The sequence below is a fragment of the Eriocheir sinensis genome, chromosome 3 (assembly GCF_024679095.1).
Source record: "Eriocheir sinensis breed Jianghai 21 chromosome 3, ASM2467909v1, whole genome shotgun sequence".
Taxonomy (NCBI): Eukaryota; Metazoa; Arthropoda; class Malacostraca; order Decapoda; family Varunidae; genus Eriocheir; species Eriocheir sinensis.
In genome coordinates, this window is record NC_066511.1 from 7074803 (window position 1) to 7097039 (window position 22237).

Sequence of the window (22237 nt, forward strand, 5' to 3'; positions counted from 1 at the left end):
TGACTTGGAAAGGGAGATGAAGGAAATGAAGGACAGAATGGGGACGTTGGAGAGAGAGGTTGACGTTCTAAAGACGGAGAAAAATGTATATGGCAAAATGCATACAATGACCTGCACAAGCAGATAACGTTAAATGAGAAGAAGACAGAGGATACAGAGGTTAAAGTCAAGGAATTAAAGGAAACGCATAAAGTCTGGAAGGAGGAACAAGAAAAGGAGAATGTTAGCTTTAAGAAAATTGTGGAGTAGCAAGTCAAGGCTAAAGATGAAGCTATAACTGAAAAGGTGATCAAGGTGATAAAAGAAAAAACAGAAATAGTGAGGGACTCTGCTGATAAAAAGAAGTCTGTAGTAGTGGTGGGCATTAATGAAGAGCACATGCTGATCAGACATACAAGGGAAAAGAAAGAAAGGAAGGCAGTGGAGCAAGTAATTGAAGCAATTCAGGAAGAAGGTCACGAGCTGGTAGGGGAGATCGAAGAAGTATTCAGGCTTGGAAAGTATGAAGAAGGAGCCCAACGACCAGTAAAATTTAGATTTAGGTCTCAAGTGGCTGCAGAAGAAGTGGTGGGAAAGTCATGGAAGTTAGCAAGAACAGAGACCCACAAAAAAGTCTGGGTAAGAAAGGACAGAAGTGTGGAGGAAAGGAACACGATAAGAGAATTGAAGAATCAAGCCAACGAAAAGAATGAAGCAAAGTCAGAAGAGGAGAAAAAGAAGTTTTTCTGGAGAGTGATAGATATGGACCTAAGGAAGTGGTACAGAAGGGAAGAGGAGACAGTTTGAAGGTGGCATACACTAATGTGAACGGGCCAATATTGTCAGTGTTAGAGATAGGAGATTACCTGAGAAAGGAAAAACCAGATGTTATGGGGATTACGTAAACCAAATTGCCTGGTAGTATAGATGCATTTAACTTAGGGGATGGTAAATATAATGCATGGACGAGAAATAGAGAAAATAAACGAGGAGGAGGAGTGATGCTATTGATGAAAAAAGAATGGACAGTGGAGGGAGTCACCTATGGAGAAGGGGAAGCGGAGGTCTTAATGTGGGAGTAAGACTGCAAAGGGGAGGATGCAGAAATATTGTAGTGGTGTATGTCCCCCCAAAAACCAACTCATGCAGTGGCATACTGAGGGGGGGCCCCCCCTTTTGCAAAGAAAAAATAGTAATGAATAAATAAATAATACAGGAAAATAATAGGAATATGTATTTTAATATTACGATTACGAATGTGTGTGTGTGTGTGTGTGTGTGTGTAGAGTTGAGAGCTCAGTGGCACCGAGTGACCGAGTTATTTCCCCTTTGGTTTTGTTTTGAGTTAATAGTAGGATATAAGGTGTGGTCTGAGTAAAAAAAAGTAAGGTGTTAAATGATGGGTTCATAAAATTGTGTGTGTTGCGTGCGATGTCAAGCTGACAACTGATGGAGGCCGGAGGGGTGTTTGTAGCAGGAGACAGGAAGAAGAGGAATACGAAATTGGGGCTCTGGCAGAGAGAGAGAGCATGAAAGTCATAAGTGTGCCTTCTCTCCTTCTTGCCTCTCATATTTACTTGATTTTAGGTGTAAGGTGCTGTCAAAGTGATTGGAGGACTATATAATTATAGTGTAGAGGCAGAAAGTGAGCTTGTCTGGTGACAGTGGTGAGTATGTAATGTGCTTCTTTATTATGACGGGGAGAGTGGCAGGCGACACGTATGGGACCTGTAAGGTTGACCTTTGCCACTATATTACCACCTTTACTGACCGTTTTGTGCTTGACAGTGGACAGTGTAGAGTGGCCGAGTAACTATTGTATGTTCAGCACTTGAACAATGGAGCTGCTAAGTTGAATAAGAGCAGGTGATCTATTTTGAGAAACATTCATTGACGACGTAGGCTCACATGGTCGTAGCCTATTCATGTTATCCGTATTATATTTTCTGACCACAAATTCTAAATTTCTGAAAATTATGATTGATAGACTTCATTTTCTGTTTATGTAGTACTTTTTTCTATAGCGTGTGTCATTTCTTGAATTCACGCAGGCTTGGGATTTGTGCCTTTCCTTGGTCACAAAATGCCAGAAAACGCTTCACGTACGTACTCTGTCTGGTGTAAGAAAGTCACCACTGACTCGGCTGATGCCCCAGATAATCCAGTTAATTAGGTAGGTAAATAATGAAATAATAATTAAGAATAATTATTGCAAAATACGTTAGGTGAAGAATCAGCAGCCAAGCCTAATCTAAAGCAATAAGTGACCCAGGTTTTCTCATGAGTTTGGAAGTGCTCACCTCAGTTCTAAGTGTCACTAAACCCTTGCCAGAAAAGCTGCAGGGGTCACAACAAGAACTGATGGGTGCTCTTGGAAGTGTAGCTACACAGAGCTGCATAGATGCATTTCAGTCCAGTCGTGATGGAAATAAGTTCAACCAACTTTTTGCCCAAGCTGAGGAAAGGTACGGAGATATCATCCAGAAGCCTTGAACTATCAGTGGTCATCAGAAACATAATTAAGGCTAACCCTCCATCACAACTCCATAGGAGTACTATCAAAGAGCTATTTTTCTCCCATTTTCGGACACTGCTATAGCACAACTCAGGGAAAGGTTTGCTTCTAAACACATTAGGAGTTTTTTGTTGGGAAATCTTGTTCTCTCTCTTTCAGTTGATACTGATTTTAGTGAACTGAAGGAGGCAGTTGAATTTTATGGAAAATTTCTTGATGGAGATGCAGATCTCGTTGAAGATGAATATCTACGGGGGCAGAGTTATTGGAAGCGTCATGAATCTCATGAGAGGTCAAAGCAAGTTGTTGAGACATTGGCATGTGCCAAAAAATTGGGCACATATCCAAAATTTTCCACCTTTTTGCAATTTTTTCAACCCTACCTGTTAGCACTTCCACCAATGAGCGATACTTTAGTGCCCTTAAATTGCTTAAAACATACATTAATTAGGAACACAATGAGTGAAAGTCGTTTAAATGGACTGGCCTTACTTTGTCTAATGTGACACAAATCTTGATCATGATGAAGTCCTTGATGAATTTGCACATAAGAACAGACGCCTAAATTTGAGGTAAACCAGTTTCAATGTATTGTTGTTAACAGTAACTTATCTAATTCATCTAGTTAATTTTTATTTTATATTCATAAAATACCTGACCCAGTTTCCATGTATCTTGTAAAAATATGTATTACAGCACCAGCCTGTATAAACGAAGATTATACATGTTATATGAATATAACTTTTTTTTCCTTGCCAGTATATTACTTTTTTATCAGAACATGTAGTTCTAAAGTAAGTAGTGTTGTTTCGAGGGTAAATTTTTGCAGTCCAAATTACAGAAATGAACAAGATTTCAAAAGTAATGTGCACTCAAGTAACACAAAATTAGTACTTTTAAGATTATTTAAATCTCCCAGATTTATGTTGTACTTATATGCTACCAACAAATTCTTAAATATACAATGTGTGTATATATATGTATCAATGCATATATGTAAAAAAAATTAAATTTCTGCTTACTGAACCCAACCCTGTCAAGGGATTCCCGCGCCATAAACAATACAAACAATACTGTATGCAGAAAAAAAGAAAAAAAAAAAAATATATATATATATATATATATATATATATATATATATATATATATATATATATTATATATATATATATATATACAATGTATATATATATATATATATATATATATATATATATATATATATATATATATATATATATATATATATATATATATATATATATATATATATATATATATATATATATATATATATATATATATATATATATATATATATATATATATATATATATATATATATATATATATATATATATATATATATATATATATATTTATATATATTGGCCCCCCCCTTTTCAATTTTCTGGGTACGCCACTGAACTCATGGATGGAAGAATGTACAAGAAGAAGCTGGAATATACAATAGATTGCCTAAGGAGATTGCTGGAGGAGAAAGATAAAGATTCTGATAATGGGAAATTTTAATTGTAAGGAAGTGTCATGGGAAAGCTGGTCAATGGAAGGAAGTGAAGCTTCATGGGGGAACAAGGTTTTGGAATTGGTTATAGATAACTTCCTCACACGGGGTGGAGGAAAACACGAGATTCAGAGGAAATGACGAGCCATCTAGATTGGACTTGATAATCACCAGGGAGCCAGATATCATAAAGATGAACTATAAGTGCCCTATCGGGAAGAGTGATCATGTCCTTATTGAATACATATTACGAGAAGCAGGTAGAAAAATCAGAAATGAGGACTACAGGAAAGAATGGTTCAACTTTAATAAGGCAAATTTTGAACAACTTAGGAAACATTTTGAGGAAGCACAATGGGATACTTTTTTGGAGGTTGACAATGTGGAGGAAAAATGGGTAATCTTTTTACGGATTTACAATGAAGGAATGGAAAAGTGGGTACCAAGGATGAAAGTGAGCCAGAAATCAAGAGACAAGTGGTATAATAGAAAGTGTGTAAATGCCAAGCAGGATAAAGAGAAGTCATGGACCAGATGGAGAAAAAATAGGAGAAATGGAGGAGGTCAATGAGTTTAATAAGTACCTTGGATCAGTTATGTGTAAGCATGGTGGTACGGAGGGAGAGATAAGAGAAAGGGCATTGCAAGGAAGAAGGGTGGTAGGGTCTTTGGGATGAATCATGAATGGCAGAAGTGTGAGCATGGAGGTAAAGAGGTATTTGAGAAATAAAATAATAGTACCAACCCTCACATATGCAAGTGAAATGTGGGCCTGGAATGAAAGTCAGAGGTATAGAGTGCAGGCAGTGAAAATGAGTTATTTGAGGAGTGCTTGTGGTGTGAGTAGAATGGATGGAATGAGTAATGAAAGTGTGTATGAGCGTTTTGGAATGTGTCACAGGGGTGAAGGGAAAAAGTGTGGAGTGGTGGAAGAAGTGAAGCGACAGACTTTAACCCGTTCGTGGTCAACCACGTCACCTGACGTGTAAATGTTGTTACTCCCTCTGGTCAACCACGTCATATGACATTTTATTATTATTTCTTTTCCACGTGAATGTAATGCCTCTAGTGGTTTATAATTACGTTTATTGAAGTGTCAGGCATCTTTTCTCAAGAGATGACTTTATGTGCGGCAGTTTTATTGGTTCAGAGCATGCTTATGCAGTATGGCACGTAGATGTCGACTTGGCGCTCTCACTGATGAGCAAATTCAGCTTCATTTCAATGAAGAGGAGGGTGATACTGACAATGAATCTACAATAGATGATAGTGATAAAGATGAAGATTATGTTTTTCAAGAAAGTGAAGAAAGCCAATCAGCAAGTGGATCTGAATATTATCCAGCAGACACAGCAGCAGCTGACTACTCCTCAAACATATGCTCTGGATCATCACCTACTCAACTATCTTCTCCACCTCCTTCCACCTCTAGGTGTTTATATCCACCACGTGGTGGCAGAACGAAGATGGCAAGACGTTGGAGTTCATCAAGTGAAGATGAAAGCAATGCGTCTCATCCAAGAGTGACTCCCCCATCCGCCCGTGGTCTCACTCCAGCCAGACAGACGCCTTCCCGTTGATCCTGTAGGTCACGTGTTATGCCACATTTCCTTTTTATGTTTCCTGTTCAGAATTACTAGCCTATTTTGAGACAGTGTGTTCTGATAGCCTAGTCATACACTATCATAAGAATGTAGTGTTGTACAAAAGGAAACAATTGTTATGCCACATTTCCTTTTTATGTTTCCTGTTCATAATTACTATTTTGAGACTAGTTGTGTTCTTATAGTGATACAATATCATAAGAATGTAGTGTTGTGCAAAAGAAAAACAATTGTTAGAGGAAGAGTTGAAAATAATATCTCAGTGGTGAGATTACATCTGGCAGCGCCGCGCCACAGGTGGGGCATTTTAAAAAAGGTAAGGAGGAAATTTCCATGTTATTTTCTTTATGTGGAGATATTTTTTGATTCATTTGGCCAAAAATTTTGTTTTCCATTTTTCGTGACCAGGGGGAGTACACACATTGTAACATAGGTAACCATGAATGGGCTAAAGTGGTTTGGCCACATGGAGCGAATGGAGGAGAGTAAGATGACCAGGAGGGTGTATGTGAGTGAGATAGAGGGAGGGAATGCTTGAGGATGACCTCCAGTGAAATGGAGGGATAGAGTGCAGGAGCACGTTAGGGAGAGGGGGGAAAGATCTTTGAGAAACTTTGAGCAGGCAAGGAGGGAGTGTCTGGATAGAGAAAGTTGAAAGCTCTTCTGCTGTGGCCATCCCCTGGTGGGAGCTCCTAGGAGCAGGCGTCGATGAAATGATGATGATGGTATATATAAATGACATGACAGAAGGGGTGACAAGCTATATGAATATGTTTGCTGATGATGCTAAAATAATGAGGAGGGTGGCTAATGAGGAAGACTGTGTAGTCCTAAGCCAGGATCTCGACAGAATAAGCGAATGGTCACGCAAATGGGAAATGACATTCAATACAAAGAAGTGTAGTGTGATGGAGTTTGGTAAGAGCAGTAGACGAATATCGGGGAACTACTCTCTGAGTAATGAAAGAATCATGAAAAAAACAGAGGAAAAAGATCTGGGAGTGACAATAACAGACAAATTATCCTTTGGAAAGCATATAAATCGGATAACTGGGGAAACATACAATCTTCTTAGAAACATAAAAGCAACATATACATATCTAGACAAAGAAATGGTGAAGAAACTAATAACATCGATAATATGTCCAAGACTGGAATATGCAGCATTAATGTGGTCACCTAGATTGAAGAAAGAAATTAGAAAGCTGGAAAGAATACAGAGAGCAGTGACCAAACTACCAGAAACTCTGAGAGAACATACTTATGAAGAAAGACTGGAGAAATTGGGACTAACAACACTGGAAAGAAGAGAGAGAGGGAACCTAATAGCATTATATAGGATACAAGAGGGATTGGAGAAATTGGACAGGGAATATTTAGTGGTTCGTGACAAGAGTGAGACAAGAGGGAATAGTAAGAAATTGAAGAAGAGCGACTGTAGGAGAGACGTCAAGAAATACAGTTTTCCTACAGAAGCACAACAACATGGAACGGACTTGATGAGGAGACTGTGTGTGCAAAAACGATTCATGAATTTAAAGCCAAACTGGATAATAAGTGTTATGGAGACGGGACAGCATGAGCCTAGTACGGCTCTTTTCCTGTATTTCAAAACTAGGTAAATACACACACCATTGTTCCCAGGGTGTAGTGGACTGAGGCTCAGCCCTGCCAAGGTGCTGCTTGGCAGACTGTGCTTCGAGCTTTGCTCACGCTGAAAGATTTCTCTGTTGACAAGGAGTGGTTATTGTTGCCCTTTAAGCCTTTAACCTGTTAACCGCGTTTTGGGCCACCGGTATACCGAGCTGATATCTTTGTCTATTGGTACATCCGTGATATGAATAGCCCTTTCTAAAAACTTTTGCAAACATGAGTTGACAACCAATTTGTATGTACATTTGCTTTTGTTAAGGCTGCAGATGTGTTGCAATGGTATCAGGTAATAAAATAATACAGAAGCCCCCCGCCGTTTGCGAGTATTTGGTTACACGAGATTCCTGTGATCCGCGAATCCGTGATCGACAGGACTATAATCAAATAGGGAAAATAGGGTTTTGTTCTACCATCTTGATCGAATAAAAAAAATGTATTTCTAAGGCATTTCTAAGCATTGTTATATAGTTTTATACACGTAAATCACTAATTATATATGGACTGTAATAATTTAACACTCACTCTGTGGTTGGTTGTGGTGAGTGTGAGTGCGTAGGCGGTGGTGGTTGGCGGGTGAGCGGTGTATTTGCGGTAGTTATCGATTGGAAACTAAGAAAAAATGCAGTGCAATGAGTACGATAGTTTGGCAACACTGCGCATCAGTGTTTACCGTCTTCCACCCAGCCATCAAGTATTAGTGAATTCTCGTCTCTCCCCTTCGTGTTAATATTCACATGTAAATCCATATACATCCATTATATTATTAATTTGAGTGTTTACTGGGCCCTCGGAAGGTCCATTTGTCGCTGTTCCCGTCGGTACGCACGTACAAACTTTATACCCGTTACCCCTCTGCCAGTCTCCGCCATGTTTGTTTACTCCTCAAAGCAGTAGCCTCGAGTCTAAGAAGGACCAGTTCTGGTAGGTCCCAGTAAGTATCAAGGATTTTAAATGTATAATATTGGAATTTAGGGCCATTTTCACAGTCACTTTTCTTTGTTTTGATCGTTACCAATGAGCGGCGATCGCCGCTATATTATTTCCATGTGAAACTGGCCGATGGGGTAGTAGTGGCTGTGGGGTTAGCCCCGCCCCGCACCTTGCCACACACACTCAACACCTCTCGTTTCCTCTGCAGCCGCCACTACCCCATAGGCCACTTTCATGTGGAAATACTGTAGCGGCAATTGCCGCTCATAGTTAATGATAAAAACAAACAAAAGTGACTGTAAAAGTGGCACTTAGTAAGGATCAGACTGCTTATACGCGAGTTTTCATCCGTGTTCGGCGGGGAGTGTCACAATTACTCTACCCGCGTATAAGCGAATCTGTGAAAGGTGAGCCCGTGAATGGTGGGGGGCGTCTGTACTAATAATTATGTAAATTATTTATTTGTAATCAGCCAAAAAATAATTTTTCCTTTGTCATCAATTTTCAAATATTAATTCAGTTTTCATACAATACAGTAATTATATGCATTATAATCAATATCAATATAAAGTAGTTATGAAATGTAACTCATTCAAATACATTCTTTGTATGTAAAGCAAAAAAAGAACATTGCAACCCCAGTACCTCGTGGCAGCCCACCAGTCCAGTGAGAATGTGGAGAGAATGTTTCATTTTCTCGTGTTCTTTTTGCAGTTTTTCTTCCTCCTCCACCATATCTCTATTAGTCTCTGCTTTCTTCCTCTCTGTCATTCTTCTTCTTCCTCCTCTTCCTCCTTCTCCTTATTCTCCTCATTTTCCTACTCATTGTCAGACTGGGTCATCTGAGTTCACAACAAAATCTGAATAATTTGAATCATCTGATGAGCAATGTAAAGAAACTGATTGTGTTCCATAAAAGGCTACCGGCTTTATTTCCTGAGAAGAAAAAAAACATTATTGTAATGTGTATATGTACAGCTTATTCAAATATAACCCATAGTGTATTGATACTAACACACATATGCATCATAAAATGCAGAAATATTGAGGTAATTGCATGATACACCGATGCACCAAACCGCAGAGAAAGAGAATATCATCATTGGGCTGTGGAACGGTACATGGATGCACCGAGGCATTCTCGGTACACTGATCCACTGATACACGGTTGGAGTAAAAAAATATCAGTGGTTCATGATTTAGTATATATTTATACCATGGATTTTACCCTTCTATATGATGAGCAAACCTCTAAAGAGTGAAACATACCTCCTCTCTCTGCAAAAGTCCTGTGTCTGTCAGAGTGGTGAAGAGAAGGTACTGGGGGGGTGGGGGGTGAACACACTGAGTTGCCAAATGCGGTTAATGTGTTAAGAAAGGGGGAAGGGAGGATGTGGTGTGTGAGGTCTCAGCAGTATCCAAAGCTTTTTTCAGGAGGGTACTGGATGGCAATCACGAGTCCAGCACATGGTCAGGTAATGGTGAAATTAAAAGATGAAAAAAAAATCACATCAAAGCATTCATAATATGAATTTTCATATTCTAAACAATGTCTTTCTACCTTCACAGATTTTGCAAGCTCATGATTGGTTACATCTGTATGACAAGCACAATTGCACAATACAGGTATGTTTGGTTCATGAATCAAGTTTATACTTGAAATCATTGGTGTAGTCAGGCCTGGGCATTAAGGGCTATAACTCTTGGTGTTTTATGATTGACCCCATTTCTCAAATAGTTTTTCTTTTTTACAAATATAATAATAATGCTGGGAGGGGCCAGCACAAAATTGTAATTTTTGTTTGTAATAGAATTGATGGATCTTGTATGGAAATCATTCAGCTTAATCTTGTCCAGTTCACATTCCTGTCACATTTTCACAACCATTCACCACTCTAGTGGAAAGCTTAAGATTATTGGGCTGGGCTAAATCCCCAATATTTCAAGATCCTAAATTCACCCTTGCTTGACAATGTTCTGTACTAATTTGTTTTTTGTTGAATTCTACAGTAATATTAAAAATTTACTAAGAATTGTATATGTAAATTATTACCAGAAATTCCTATTAAGGATATCAGTTCTCTCCTCTTTCACTCTTCCTTAAATCTTTTCATATTAATACATGCAACCCTAAGATACTCGTCCCTCCTCCTCTTCCTCTTCCTAAGGAAAAACTTGGTCTAAGATGGATATTGGCATACATAATGTGTCAGTGATTCCAAACTGCTTAGCACTGTTCAGAGTATGCTGTACCCTTGGTGCAAGGAGTTTTTTCTTTGGGAATACTGCTATTTATTTCTGTGTTATGGTTGCCCAGTTGCAGGGAATCTCTATCTAGATGGTGGATTATTGTAGCTACAGATAAATGTTGATATTATTTTCAGATTGGAGGGAGTGATCAGATGGGTAATTTGCATACGGGTTACCAGTTGATCAATAAAGTGCGTGATGTAACAGTTACAGGTAAAGTTTTTTGTAGCCTGTGAGTACTATATTTTCTCTGCTGCTTTAACATTATGATTTCTAGAAGACCATAGTGTTCTCAGGCAGTTCATCTCTACTGCACATATTGTAGCCCCTTGTGATTCCATACCCATGTTTCTGAGCCATGAGTCGAGGTTGGCAGAACTATTCTATTCCTCAGTCTCCTCTTTACTTTCATGCTCACATAATCCATAATCCATAAAAAAAATCCATACAACAGCAGTAGAAAAATAAGTTCAGAGTATATGAAATATCATTTGTGCGTCTGCAAAAAACACTGAAAAGTTTCACCCCTCACTCACTCACAAACAAGTAGCATACTGGTCGTGCGTGTATCTGCAGTGTGGTGAGATGGTGTAGAAACCATTACCAAGGTGACACATCTTTCAGCACCACTAGTGGTGGCCACAAGCTCCTAACATCACTCACACCTCTAACATTGCCGATTGGCACATTTTGCAGCTTCTTGACACAACAATTGGCACATAACGTAGCTTCACGACACAGTCTTTAACATGAGTTTAAAAAATGTTTCACTTTGATATACCACGTTTTACTTTTTTTCCCATTATTTTCACATTATATATGATATTTTAAGCGAATAAAATAAAAACTAAAAACGACCGGCACTATGGACAGGTTAACCCTGTAGCAGCAGGGATCATGTTTCTTAACCCTCTCGCACACTGTAAGTTTCCAATAAGTTTCTGTTCCACTCACCATGCATTTCTCAGGCCCGACCACCCTTTTTTTGCCGCCGTGATACTCTACATTCCCGGACGTATTTTACCCTCACAGATATATCGTACCCCAATAAATTTAGTATCAATGGCTTCATAAAGAGTTGTACTAGAATATGCACAAATAAAAATAGAGGAAAATGAACAATACAAACTTGTTTCAAGTCTCCATATAGAGTACTGTAGACAATAAATCCTAAGTACCAACTCTTCCCCACTCGGTAGCTCAAAATTTTGTGGGGCAGCTTTTTTAGCCGAATATATGTTTCAAAGCGGAATTTAGTGAGGATTCTTATGGTATCCTCAAAATCCTGATATGCCTATTGGTTCCTGAGTTACACCAAGAAAACTGTATTTTTAAAAAAATAATCTACAGAGTTGACGCTCCATTTCATTTTCTTTTACTATTATGCGATGTTTTTTTATCATTTGTAAATAAATTTTATAGCATTATATAGCTAATTTCATATGGAAGAAGATGCCAGCTTCAAAACTACACCAACCCTTGTAGGTATCGTGTGGTAACGTCGCCAATGAAGTTCCCCGCGCAATATACGCAACTTTCGCTGGCCGTAACTAAGTACCGTATCTTCCCCCCTCACTTTACGTATAACACACCACTACACTCGTATAACTCACAAAACACTCGAATATCTCTGGTGCGGGTTGCCTAGAGCCCACGCGCTCTTGGTTTAAAGGGACGGTGGGCAGCGAACACACCTCTCCCGTCAGAGTAGGGTAACAATTAAAAATTGCTCTGCGCTCCTCATCTACGCTCCTTAGAAAGGTTGCCATATGTTACCATTAAGAAACTTATCCCAACAAATGATGCTTCCAAATTTGACTCACTTTCACTGGAAACTTAATTTTTAATCAATTTTTTAAACTTTTATGACACGTTTGGTGTCATTGTGCGCCAAGACCTTTTAACCTTGATGACGCGAAACACGTCATCGTGCGCGAGAGGGTTAATGGTCCCTCTAAGCAAGAAAAATGAGAAAAAAACATCACTCACACAAACCATTTCATAATATATATCAAAGCATTTGTGATCAGTTTATGTATCATCTATTTTGGGGGGTCTATATCATGGCACAAATTTGGCCCGTCGATGCTATACGATAAAGCCACAAATTTGGCCCGTCGCTGCTACCAGGTTAAGGTTCAAAATGTCCGGCACTCCGCAGGTTGAACTGTTCATAGGCACTTAAATTTCTATGCCTCCTCAAACATATCCCCTTTCAAAACTACCACATGCCATATTTTTACTTTGTCTAAATACTCAGAAGGGCATTAAAAATAAGTTGCTTCAATGTTTACTCTCTTCATTACATCCAACTTTAACTTTTATCTGTAACTTCTACTAAGCCCATCTACTAAATTTCAATACTCAGTTTCACATTTAGCCAACAAGAAAATTCCATCACTTAAAGAAATTGCTTTAAAGAGCTGCTTTGCACTATCACAAAATTTTGCATAACTATACCACCAATCTTGCTTTCATTTCTCTCATATACTATGCCTAAGTCCTACAGTAATTCTAAAATTCTTGCTCATTTCACTGCTTACTAATACTCAGACAATAGCCTCATTGTAAAGGATTTTACTTCTAATAAGAACCTGCCTATTCCATAACTTTTTTAAGATCACACAGTTATTTTTCTGTTTATTCTATTTGTAGCATATGCCATATTCTTAAATTTAGCATAGAACTTTCTACCCTTGTCTTGATGCATCTCTATCATGCTTGTGATAGGATACCACTTTTTGAATAGATGACTAAATACCAGGAAGTGGGAAGCACAGTCCTTAGTCTTGTCAAGTGGCCTCAATATAGGTCATGAGAGTAATGCTTCAAACAAAACTGGACTTCAGAAATGAAAGTCTGAAGAACACTATTCAGGACTGTCTTTTCAGTGGCAAAATTTTGATGTCTGCATCCTCTTCAGATTCTAGTTCTCCACTCATCATTTTCTCATTGTTACCCGACACCATCTCTGTTAGAACTCCATACTCCTATGACAAAGTCAGTACACTTTTACTCCTCAGAGCTGCGGCATTTATCCTTTGCTTCCTTTCCTTTTGTGTAGGTAAACAATTATAACTTTGTTCAAGTCCTCTCACACCACTTTTTACCTTGTAAGGTGCATAGCAAGAGCACCCAACTCACTATTTTATCATTTATTATTATTTCTTTTGTAAGTTCTTTTTAATTGTTGATTGTTCTCTCAGCAGAGGATTTCAGTGAAAGATTTGTTAGGTTTGTTTATTTGATTATTGTTGTTTCCTGTGCAAGTTATAGACATTAGTCTAAATAAATATTTACAGTAGATTAATTATATTAATACAGAAATATACCAATTTTATTACCTTACTAATAATTAATCCATTAACATGACAAGTTCCTTACAGTTCACTTAAATCTGCCTACTTCTCCTCTAACCAAAAGTTCAATAATTTTCAGTATTCATATCTCATAACTTAATATGAGTGGAGAATCACATGCTATTTTGCTGACATGCTATCATATACTAAATTATATTGTTTACATTGTTTCTCCATGCTCATTCAATAGGTTTGACTACCCCAATCATAACTGATGAAAGTGGTGACAAATTTGGCAAATCCAGAGGAAAACCCATTTGGCTAGACAGGAGCAAGACATCACCATTTGACTTCTATCAGTTCTTTGTCAGAATGAAAGACTCTGAGGTAGGTGAAATCATTTGTTGATTGCATGAGATTGTTTTCACTGTTGTAACCCAAATATTTCTCCTGAGTGGGAATCGACCACACATTTCAAGGGTTTTCTGTTTTTTCCCTTGATAAATTCCTTGTTTCATTTTCATTGTGTGAAAAATTGAAAACTCTGTCATTTAATGAGAGGATGAATGATAAGTGTATTACTGCAACTTGGTTACCTAAGTGAAAAATTGCCAATTCAAATAAGAAGCATACCAAAGGATTTTCATTTTGACTTTTATAGAATGAAAAAATGAAAACATGAACATGAAAACAAATGTTTGGTCTTTTTTTTTTTACAGCAGAGAAAACCGCTCAAGGGCAAAAAAGAGGAAACAATAAAAAAAGGCCGCAACGCACTGCTCCTATAAAAGGGTTCAGAGGAGTGGCCGAAAGACAGGTCAATTTTGGGAGGAGAGATGTCCTGATACCCTCCTCTTGAAAGAGTTCAAGTCGTAGGCGGGAGAAAATGCAGATGAAGGAAGATTGTTCCAGAGTTTACCAGCGTCAGGGATGAAAGAGTGAAGATGCTGGTTAACTCTTGCATAAGGGATTTGGATAGTAAAGGGATGAGCTTGAGTAGAAAGTCGTGTGCGACGAGGCTGTGGGAGGGGGCGAGGCATGCAGGTAGCAAGTTCAGAAGAGCAGTCAGCATGAAAATACAATAGAAGATAGAAAGAGAGGCAACATGGCGGCGGAATTTAAGAGGTAGAAGACTATCAGTAAGAGGAGGAGAGCTGATGAGATGAAGAGCCTTAGAATCAACTCTGTCCAAGAGAGCTGTGTGAGTGGAGCACCTCCACACGTGAGATGTATATTCCATACGAGGGTGGACAAGGCCTCTGTATATGAATAGCAACTGTGCGGGGGAGAACTGGCGGAGACAATACAGAACGCCCAACTTCGAGGAAGCTGATTTAGTGAGAGAGATGTGAAGTTTTCAGTTAAGATTTTGAGTTAAGGATAGACCGAGGATGTTTAGTGTTGAAGGTGATAGCTGAGTGTTGTTGAAGAATAGGGGATAGGTGTTTGGAAGTTTGTGTCGAGTTGATAGGTGGAGAAATTGGGTTTTTAAGGCACTGAAGGTTCCTTTTACCCCAATCGGAAATGATAGCAAGGTCTGATGTTAAGCGTTCTGCAGCCTCCAGTCTTGAGTCTTGTAATTCTTGTTGAGAGGGTCTTCTGTTGAAAGAAGTTCAATAATGCAGAGTGGAGTCATCAGCATATGAGTGTATAGGACAGTTTGTTATGAAAAGATGATCATTGATGAATAACAGGAAGAGAGTGGGTGATAGGACAGAGCCCTGTGGAACACAACTGTTAATAGGTTTAGAGGAAGAACAGTGACCGTCTACCACCGCAGAGATAGAACGGCCGGAAAGGAAACTGGAGATAAAGGAACAGAGAGAAGGATAGAATCCGAAAGAGGGCAGTTTAGAAAGCAAAGAGTTGTGCCAGACTATATCGAAAGCTTTCGATATGTCTAGCGCAACTGAGAAAGTTTCACTGAAACGGCTAAGAGAGGATGACCAAGAGTCAGTTAAGAGAGTAAGAAGTATGCCTTTGTACAGCCTGTGCCTAAGAAGGGTGACCGCTCCAATCCCTCAAACTACCGCCCTATAGCTTTACTTTCCTGTTTATTTAAAGCTTTTGAATCAATCCTTAACTGGAAGATTCAAAAGCACCTTTCCACTTCTAACCTTCTATCTGATCGCTAGTATGGGTTCCGCAAGGGGCGTTCTACTGGCAATCTTCTTGCTCTCTTAACTGATTCTTGGTCATCCTCTCTTAGCTGTTTCGGTGAAACTTTCTCTGTTGCACTAGACATATCGAAAGCCTTCGATAGAGTCTGGCACAAGTCTTTGCTTTCTAAACTGCCCTCATTCGGATTCTATCCCTCTCTCTGCTCCTTTATCTCTAGTTTCCTTTCCGGCCATTCTATCTCTGCGGTGGTAGACGGTCACTGTTCTTCCCCTAAACCTATCAACAGTGGTGTTCCACAGGGCTCTGTCCTATCACCCACTCTCTTCCTGTTATTCATCAATGATCTTCTTTCCATAACAAACTGTCCTGTCCACTCATACGCCGACGACTCCACTCTGCATTATTCAACTTCTTTCAATAGAAGACCATCACAACAGGAAGAACACGACTCCAGACTGGAGGCTGCAGAACGCTTAATCTCAGACCTTGCTATCATTTCTGATTGGGGCAGAAGGATCCTTGTGTTCTTCAATGCCTCAAAAACTCAATTTCTCCACCTATCAACTCGACACAATCTTCCAAACACCTATCCCCTATTCTTCGACAACACTCAGCTGTCACCATCTTCAACACTAAACATCCTCGGTCTATCCTTAACTCAAAATCTCAACTGGAAACTTCATATCTCCTCTCTCGCTAAATCAGCTTCCTCGAGGTTGGGCGTCTGTATCGTCTCCGCCAGTTCTTCTCCCTGTGCAGTTGCTATCCATATACAGGGGCCTTGTCCGCCCTCATATGGAGTATGTATATCACGTGTGGGGGGGCTCCACTCACACAGCTCTTCTGGACAGAGTGGAGTCTAAGGCTCTTCGTCTCATCAGCTCTCCTCCTCCTACTGATAGTCTTCTACCTCTTAAATTCCGTCACGATGTTGCCTCTCTTTCTATCTTCTATCGATATTTCCACGCTGACTGCTCTTCTGAACTTGCTAACTGCATGCCTTTCCCCCTCTCACGGCCCCGCTGCACACGACTTTCTACTCATGCTCATCCCTATACTGTCCAAACCCCTTATGCAAGAGTTAACCAGCATCTTCACTCTTTCATCCCTCACGCTGGTAAACTCTGGAACAATCTTCCTTCATCTGTATTTCCTCCTCCCTACAACTTGAACTCTGTCAAGAGAAGAGTATCAGGACACCTCTCCTCCCGAAATTGACCTCTCTTTCGGCCACCTCTTTTGATTCTTTTTTTAGGAGCAGTAAGCAGCAGGCTTTTTTTTTATTATTGTTTCCTTTTTTGTGTGCCCTTGAGCTGTCTCCTTTGTTGTAAAAAAAAAACGTTATTTTGGCCAGACTTTAGTGGACAGTTAAATTAAAATTACTCTGTATTGCAGTAGTTTTTCTTTTGTACAGCTTGCGCATATGATTATTGTGCCAGAGTCCCCGCATGGAGATTTGCCATGCAACTTTATATTTGCCTCCCATACCATTATAAAAATGCAAGAGGCACTAATTGCATGTCTGGCAGTGACGTACATCTTCCTCCCCACCCACTGGTATGAGTGAAGGAGGGTCTCCATCCCTCCCCTCCCTCCAGCAGGGGTTGAAAGTTTGTATGGCATTGAACAATTTAGCCTGAAATTTTCCCTACATCCTTGTGTTTACTTCCATTTTAACTGGATTACATAATGACTGGAAAACATACAGATGGCAGAGCAATTCCAGCAATCACTGATCTTTACAATGGGTAAAATGAAGCCTCCTCTTCCTTTGGAGGCCATTTATCAGTTGCTTCTTTCCCACGCAATAACACCTGCAGCCAAGGTCACGTTGCAGTTTCTTGTACTCTATGGAGTGACACATAACCAACAAGAGTATGGGTTTGTTCTTTCAGTTTTCTATTCCTAAGGTGAGGATTGACATTGAGCTATTGTCTTAACACATTCCTGCTTCTATAAAAAAAAAAATTGGTTTCCCTGGTTGTTTCTTAGGGAGCATGACCATCTCCTCTTGGCTAGCCTTAAATCAGTAGATCAAGTTTTGAACTATTTGAAGCCTCAGTCCTTTTAGCTTGCAAATTTCCTTATTCCTATGCCCAGCAAGGTAAAGTCAGTGATTGCTGGAATTGTTTTGCCATTTACATAATCCAGCCAATATGGGCATAAACACAAGGATGTAGGGGAAATTTCAGGTTATATTGTTCAATGCCATACAAACTGTCAACCCCTACTGGAGGGAGGGGAGGGAGGGACACCCTCCTTCACTCATGCCAGTGGGTGGGGAAGAAGATGTACGTCACTGCCAGACACATGATTAGTACCTCTTGCATTTTTATAATGGTATGGGAGGCAAATATAAAGTTGCACGGAAAATCTCCATGCGCGGACTCTGACGCAATAATCATTTGTGCAAACTGTAGAGAAATTGTCTTTCAATATTTGCATTTATTTTACTTTGGTTTCATCCTCCAAACAGTTATAGTTTACTGTAGTAAACATCATTGATGATGGTGATGAATATTTTTTTACATTTTGCAGGTAGAAAAGTATCTGAAACTGCTCACTTTCCTTCCTCTTGAGCAAATAGAAACAATCATGGAGAAGCACAAGGTGAGTTCAGTAGAAATTCTGAAGAATTTATATAATTCCTTTAATCCCTCCTCCTATTGTTTGTGAGGGGGGCTGCTAAAATTGATTATTGAATGAATTTCCCATTCTTTCAATTTTTCTTGGTATTACATGAACAAGTCTGATTGGAAGGGGAGATAAAAAACTTGTGCTTTCCTCTGGTAGATTAGGTTTAATGAGTATGTTGCCAAACTGGGGAAATCATTGCAAGTAAAAAATTCCATGAATTCAGTATTCAGGAAGGCATCTTGACACTAACTTTTATAGTGAATGACTTGTATGGAATGAACAATGAAAGGTAAAGGTTTACAGTAATGAAAGTGAATATATGAAAAAATATCTGTGGGTATGCAAACTTGACGGGGTGAAGGATATGTAGGTGCAATAGAAATGTGGAGTGTATAAGTTATTGACTCATTAGAGGAAAGCATGCCGAGGTGAAATTCGTGTATAAAGATGGGTGGGAACAAAGTAGGAAAGAAATTCATGTTAATGATGTGGGGAGGAACAAAATGGCAGGAAGAAAATGGCTAGCTATGGTACACAAGGATTTACAAGGCTATATAATAAGGAAACTTTAAAAAGCCAGCCAGTACAAAGCAGCTCCTGAAAACCAGTTATTTATCATCTGTTATTCAAATTAACAAATATATCTAATATAACCTCCATTTGGAAATTTAAATACTTGCCCCAACCATGTTGCTACTATGGTCCGACACATCTAAACTGGCATCTCTGACGTAGACAGTCCCCTATACACTGTTGTCACATCAACTGACCATGTGCACCGTGCCCCTCACACTTTCTCTCTCTCTGAGATTTAATTTGGCGCCTGTCACTAGTGGCGTCCCTCAGGGCTCGATTCTTGGCCCAGTGCTCTTCATTATTTACATCAACGACGTGGATGTTGGACTCAATAACCGCATTAGTAAATTTGCAGACAACACAAAGATTGGTAACTCGGTTCTCACTGGCGAAGACAGGCAAAGCCTCAAGAGGATTTGCACAAAATTTCAACTTGGTCGGATAGATGGGAGATGCCCTTTAACGTGAACAAGTGCCAGGTCCTTCAAGTTGGAACGAGGAATAAAAAGTTTGATTACGCGTTAAACTCAAAAGCGTTCAATGCGTCAAGGACTTGGGGGTCAAAATCGCGTCAAACCTCAAATTCTCACAGCAATGCATCGATGCAGCAAATAAAGCGAACAGAATGTTGGGCTTCATTAAAGAAACTTTTATTTAAGAATAAAGATGTAATACTCCGCTACAACAGTTTAGTCAGACCCCACTTGGAATATGCGTACAGTGCGGTACATTTGGTCTCCCCACCATGCAAAGGATATTGCTAAATTAGAAGGTGTTCAGCGTCAATTATCCCTTCCTGCGCAAACAAATCCTACAGAAAAGGCTTTCTACCCTTAACATGTTCTCTCTTGAAACGCCCGAGGAAAACTGATCGAATGTTTTAAAATACTTAATGGTTTCACGAATGTAGACAGATCAACATTGTTTATGATCGATGACACTTTGAACAATGGCGAAACTCAGATGTAGACAAGTAAATTCAGACTGCACCAAATTTTTCTTCACCAACGCTAGAAAAGTAGAAGGGAATAAGCTCCCATCATCAGTGGTCCAGGGTAACACGATTGACTCCTTCAAAAATAAGCTCGACCGTCACTTCCTTCAACTTAATATCAACTAGAGTAGAAATGCAACGTTTTGGAGTCTTCTGATTAATGTAAAATCACTTAGGTTTAAGGACAGACTACCAAGTCTGGACCATGGGGTCTGTGTGGTCTGATTTTCTATGTAAATCTATGTAAATCTCTCTCTCTCTCTCTCTCTCTCTCTCTCTCTCTCTCTCTCTCTCTCTCTCTCTCTCTCTCTCTCTCTCTCTCTCTCTCTCTCTCTCTTTTTCTGTGTGTGTGTGTGGGGGTGGGAGGGGGGGAATTTGCTTGAGGGTCCTGGCATTCCATAGGTAAGGTGATGTGGGGGTATATTGTACTATTAGTGGAAAAATATTATTGAGAAATCGAGTTTAAATCTTGAAGGTAAGACTGTGGGGCAGAAATATCCCTCAGGGACTGGGCTATCTATGACACAGCTCAATTTTGCACCAGGCAACTAAGTACCTTTTTTGGGCCATTCAACAAAAAATTTAATTTTGTACGAATCACCCCCATAGCAGGGATGATTCATGTATGCTATAGGGGTGATTCGTACATGCTATTTTCACCCCCCAAAATTCATTTCAAATTATAGCAAATGAGATATTAACGTCTGAAATTAAAGAAACACATTATATAAAGTGTTCTATTAATGAAAAAAACAAACAAAAAAAAACCCAGTAAAATAATATGTTTTGAGGCATGACTGCCTCATCTTGGCCACCCTTATTACATGTCTTTTTCACCCCTGCAATACCAATCAAACGTACTGTAAATGAGATTTTGCTGTGTGGAATAAAACAAACATGCATTATGTATGGGTTTCATCTTGTTTGTACATTAAAATAATATATGTAAGAAATTTGAGTACGCTAAACCCCCTCGCTACATTGTACGGTAAGGTCCCTCGTACACGTGTTACCCTCCAACCAGTATAACAGCAACCACGTTGGATAAAAGTTAAATATATCATCAAATATCACATAAATTTGCCTAATATTCATATTTAATACCTTACCAACAGGATCACGGCCCACTTAATATGACAGAACACTATGATATGAATGCCTAGAGTTACACCGAATGTTGCAAAAAATTAAAATCTTACCTCCTATTCACAAGCAGCATGCCACAGTAAACAAAAGCAGCCATCTTGTTCATCATTATCATGTCCACTCGCAGTGTTGCTAATACAACTCTGCTATAAGTCTATAAGTTCTCTCTTTTTAACGATGATTATGCCATATGGCAGACAGTGTATGGCAGATGGCAGACACACACCAAAATAAGGCAGAAATGCCATAATTAAGGCAGACAGCACAACTACGTGGTGTATTGGGTTGGGAGGAGCATGACCCTGACCTGAGCTGACAACGCCACAGAGGAAACAGTGCCAAGTGTTGTACAGATTTCTTTGTATTCACTTGCAAATAGAGAATCATTCATAAAAAAAACATGTATTTTTTTGTACGAGAGAGAGAGAGAGAGAGAGAGAGAGAGAGAGAGAGAGAGAGAGAGAGAGAGAGAGAGAGAGAGAGAGAGAGAAGGGGGGGAGTGGGGTTCGGGAGGTGAGTTGGAGACGTGACACCAGTGTATGGGGAGCTACCTATGTCAGAGGCGCCATTTAAGATTTGCCGGACTATAGTCAGCTCCACTCATCCACTATCATATTTGTAAAGTGATTTTTTTTGCCTATTTTTCCTGAACTTTAATAATATTGATCAAACTTGTACTCTTCTGCAGGTCTTGACCATCAGGTCACCATTCATTATATGGCTTATTAATATTTTGTGTGAAAAATATCATTGTCATTGATTTTCTTTTTCATTTCAGAGGAAACCTGAGGATCGACATGCACAAGTGAAACTGGCAGAGAAAGTGACTTTATTAGTCCATGGAAGTAAGTACAAGTAAATTTCTGGTTCATTAGTCATGACTTTTAGATTTCACTAAAAATAAATTTGGTGCAATAGTATAAAAGTATAAATGTGATTGAAATTGATACTTGGAATGGTAAATATATACAAGGCAGGATGAGTTTGTTTCACATAAAACCTGCTTCT

At 39.2% G+C, this 22237-nt stretch overlaps 1 protein-coding gene across 6 annotated transcripts in view; it reads left to right on the forward strand.

The window, feature by feature from the left end:
- The window catches only part of LOC127004208 (tyrosine--tRNA ligase, mitochondrial-like), a 40161-nt gene that overhangs the window by 11417 nt on the left and 6507 nt on the right, over positions 1-22237 (forward strand). For 5 of the 6 annotated variants that reach the window (XM_050871751.1, XM_050871773.1, XM_050871733.1 and 2 more), the window contains 5 exons: positions 9776-9832; positions 10591-10669; positions 14006-14142; positions 18415-18486; positions 22008-22074. In XM_050871751.1, the coding sequence (XP_050727708.1) occupies positions 9776-9832; positions 10591-10669; positions 14006-14142; positions 18415-18486; positions 22008-22074 (412 nt within the window). The remainder of the gene's footprint in view (positions 1-9775; positions 9833-10590; positions 10670-14005; positions 14143-18414; positions 18487-22007; positions 22075-22237) is intronic. The other variant, XM_050871767.1, reaches the window with a different exon arrangement.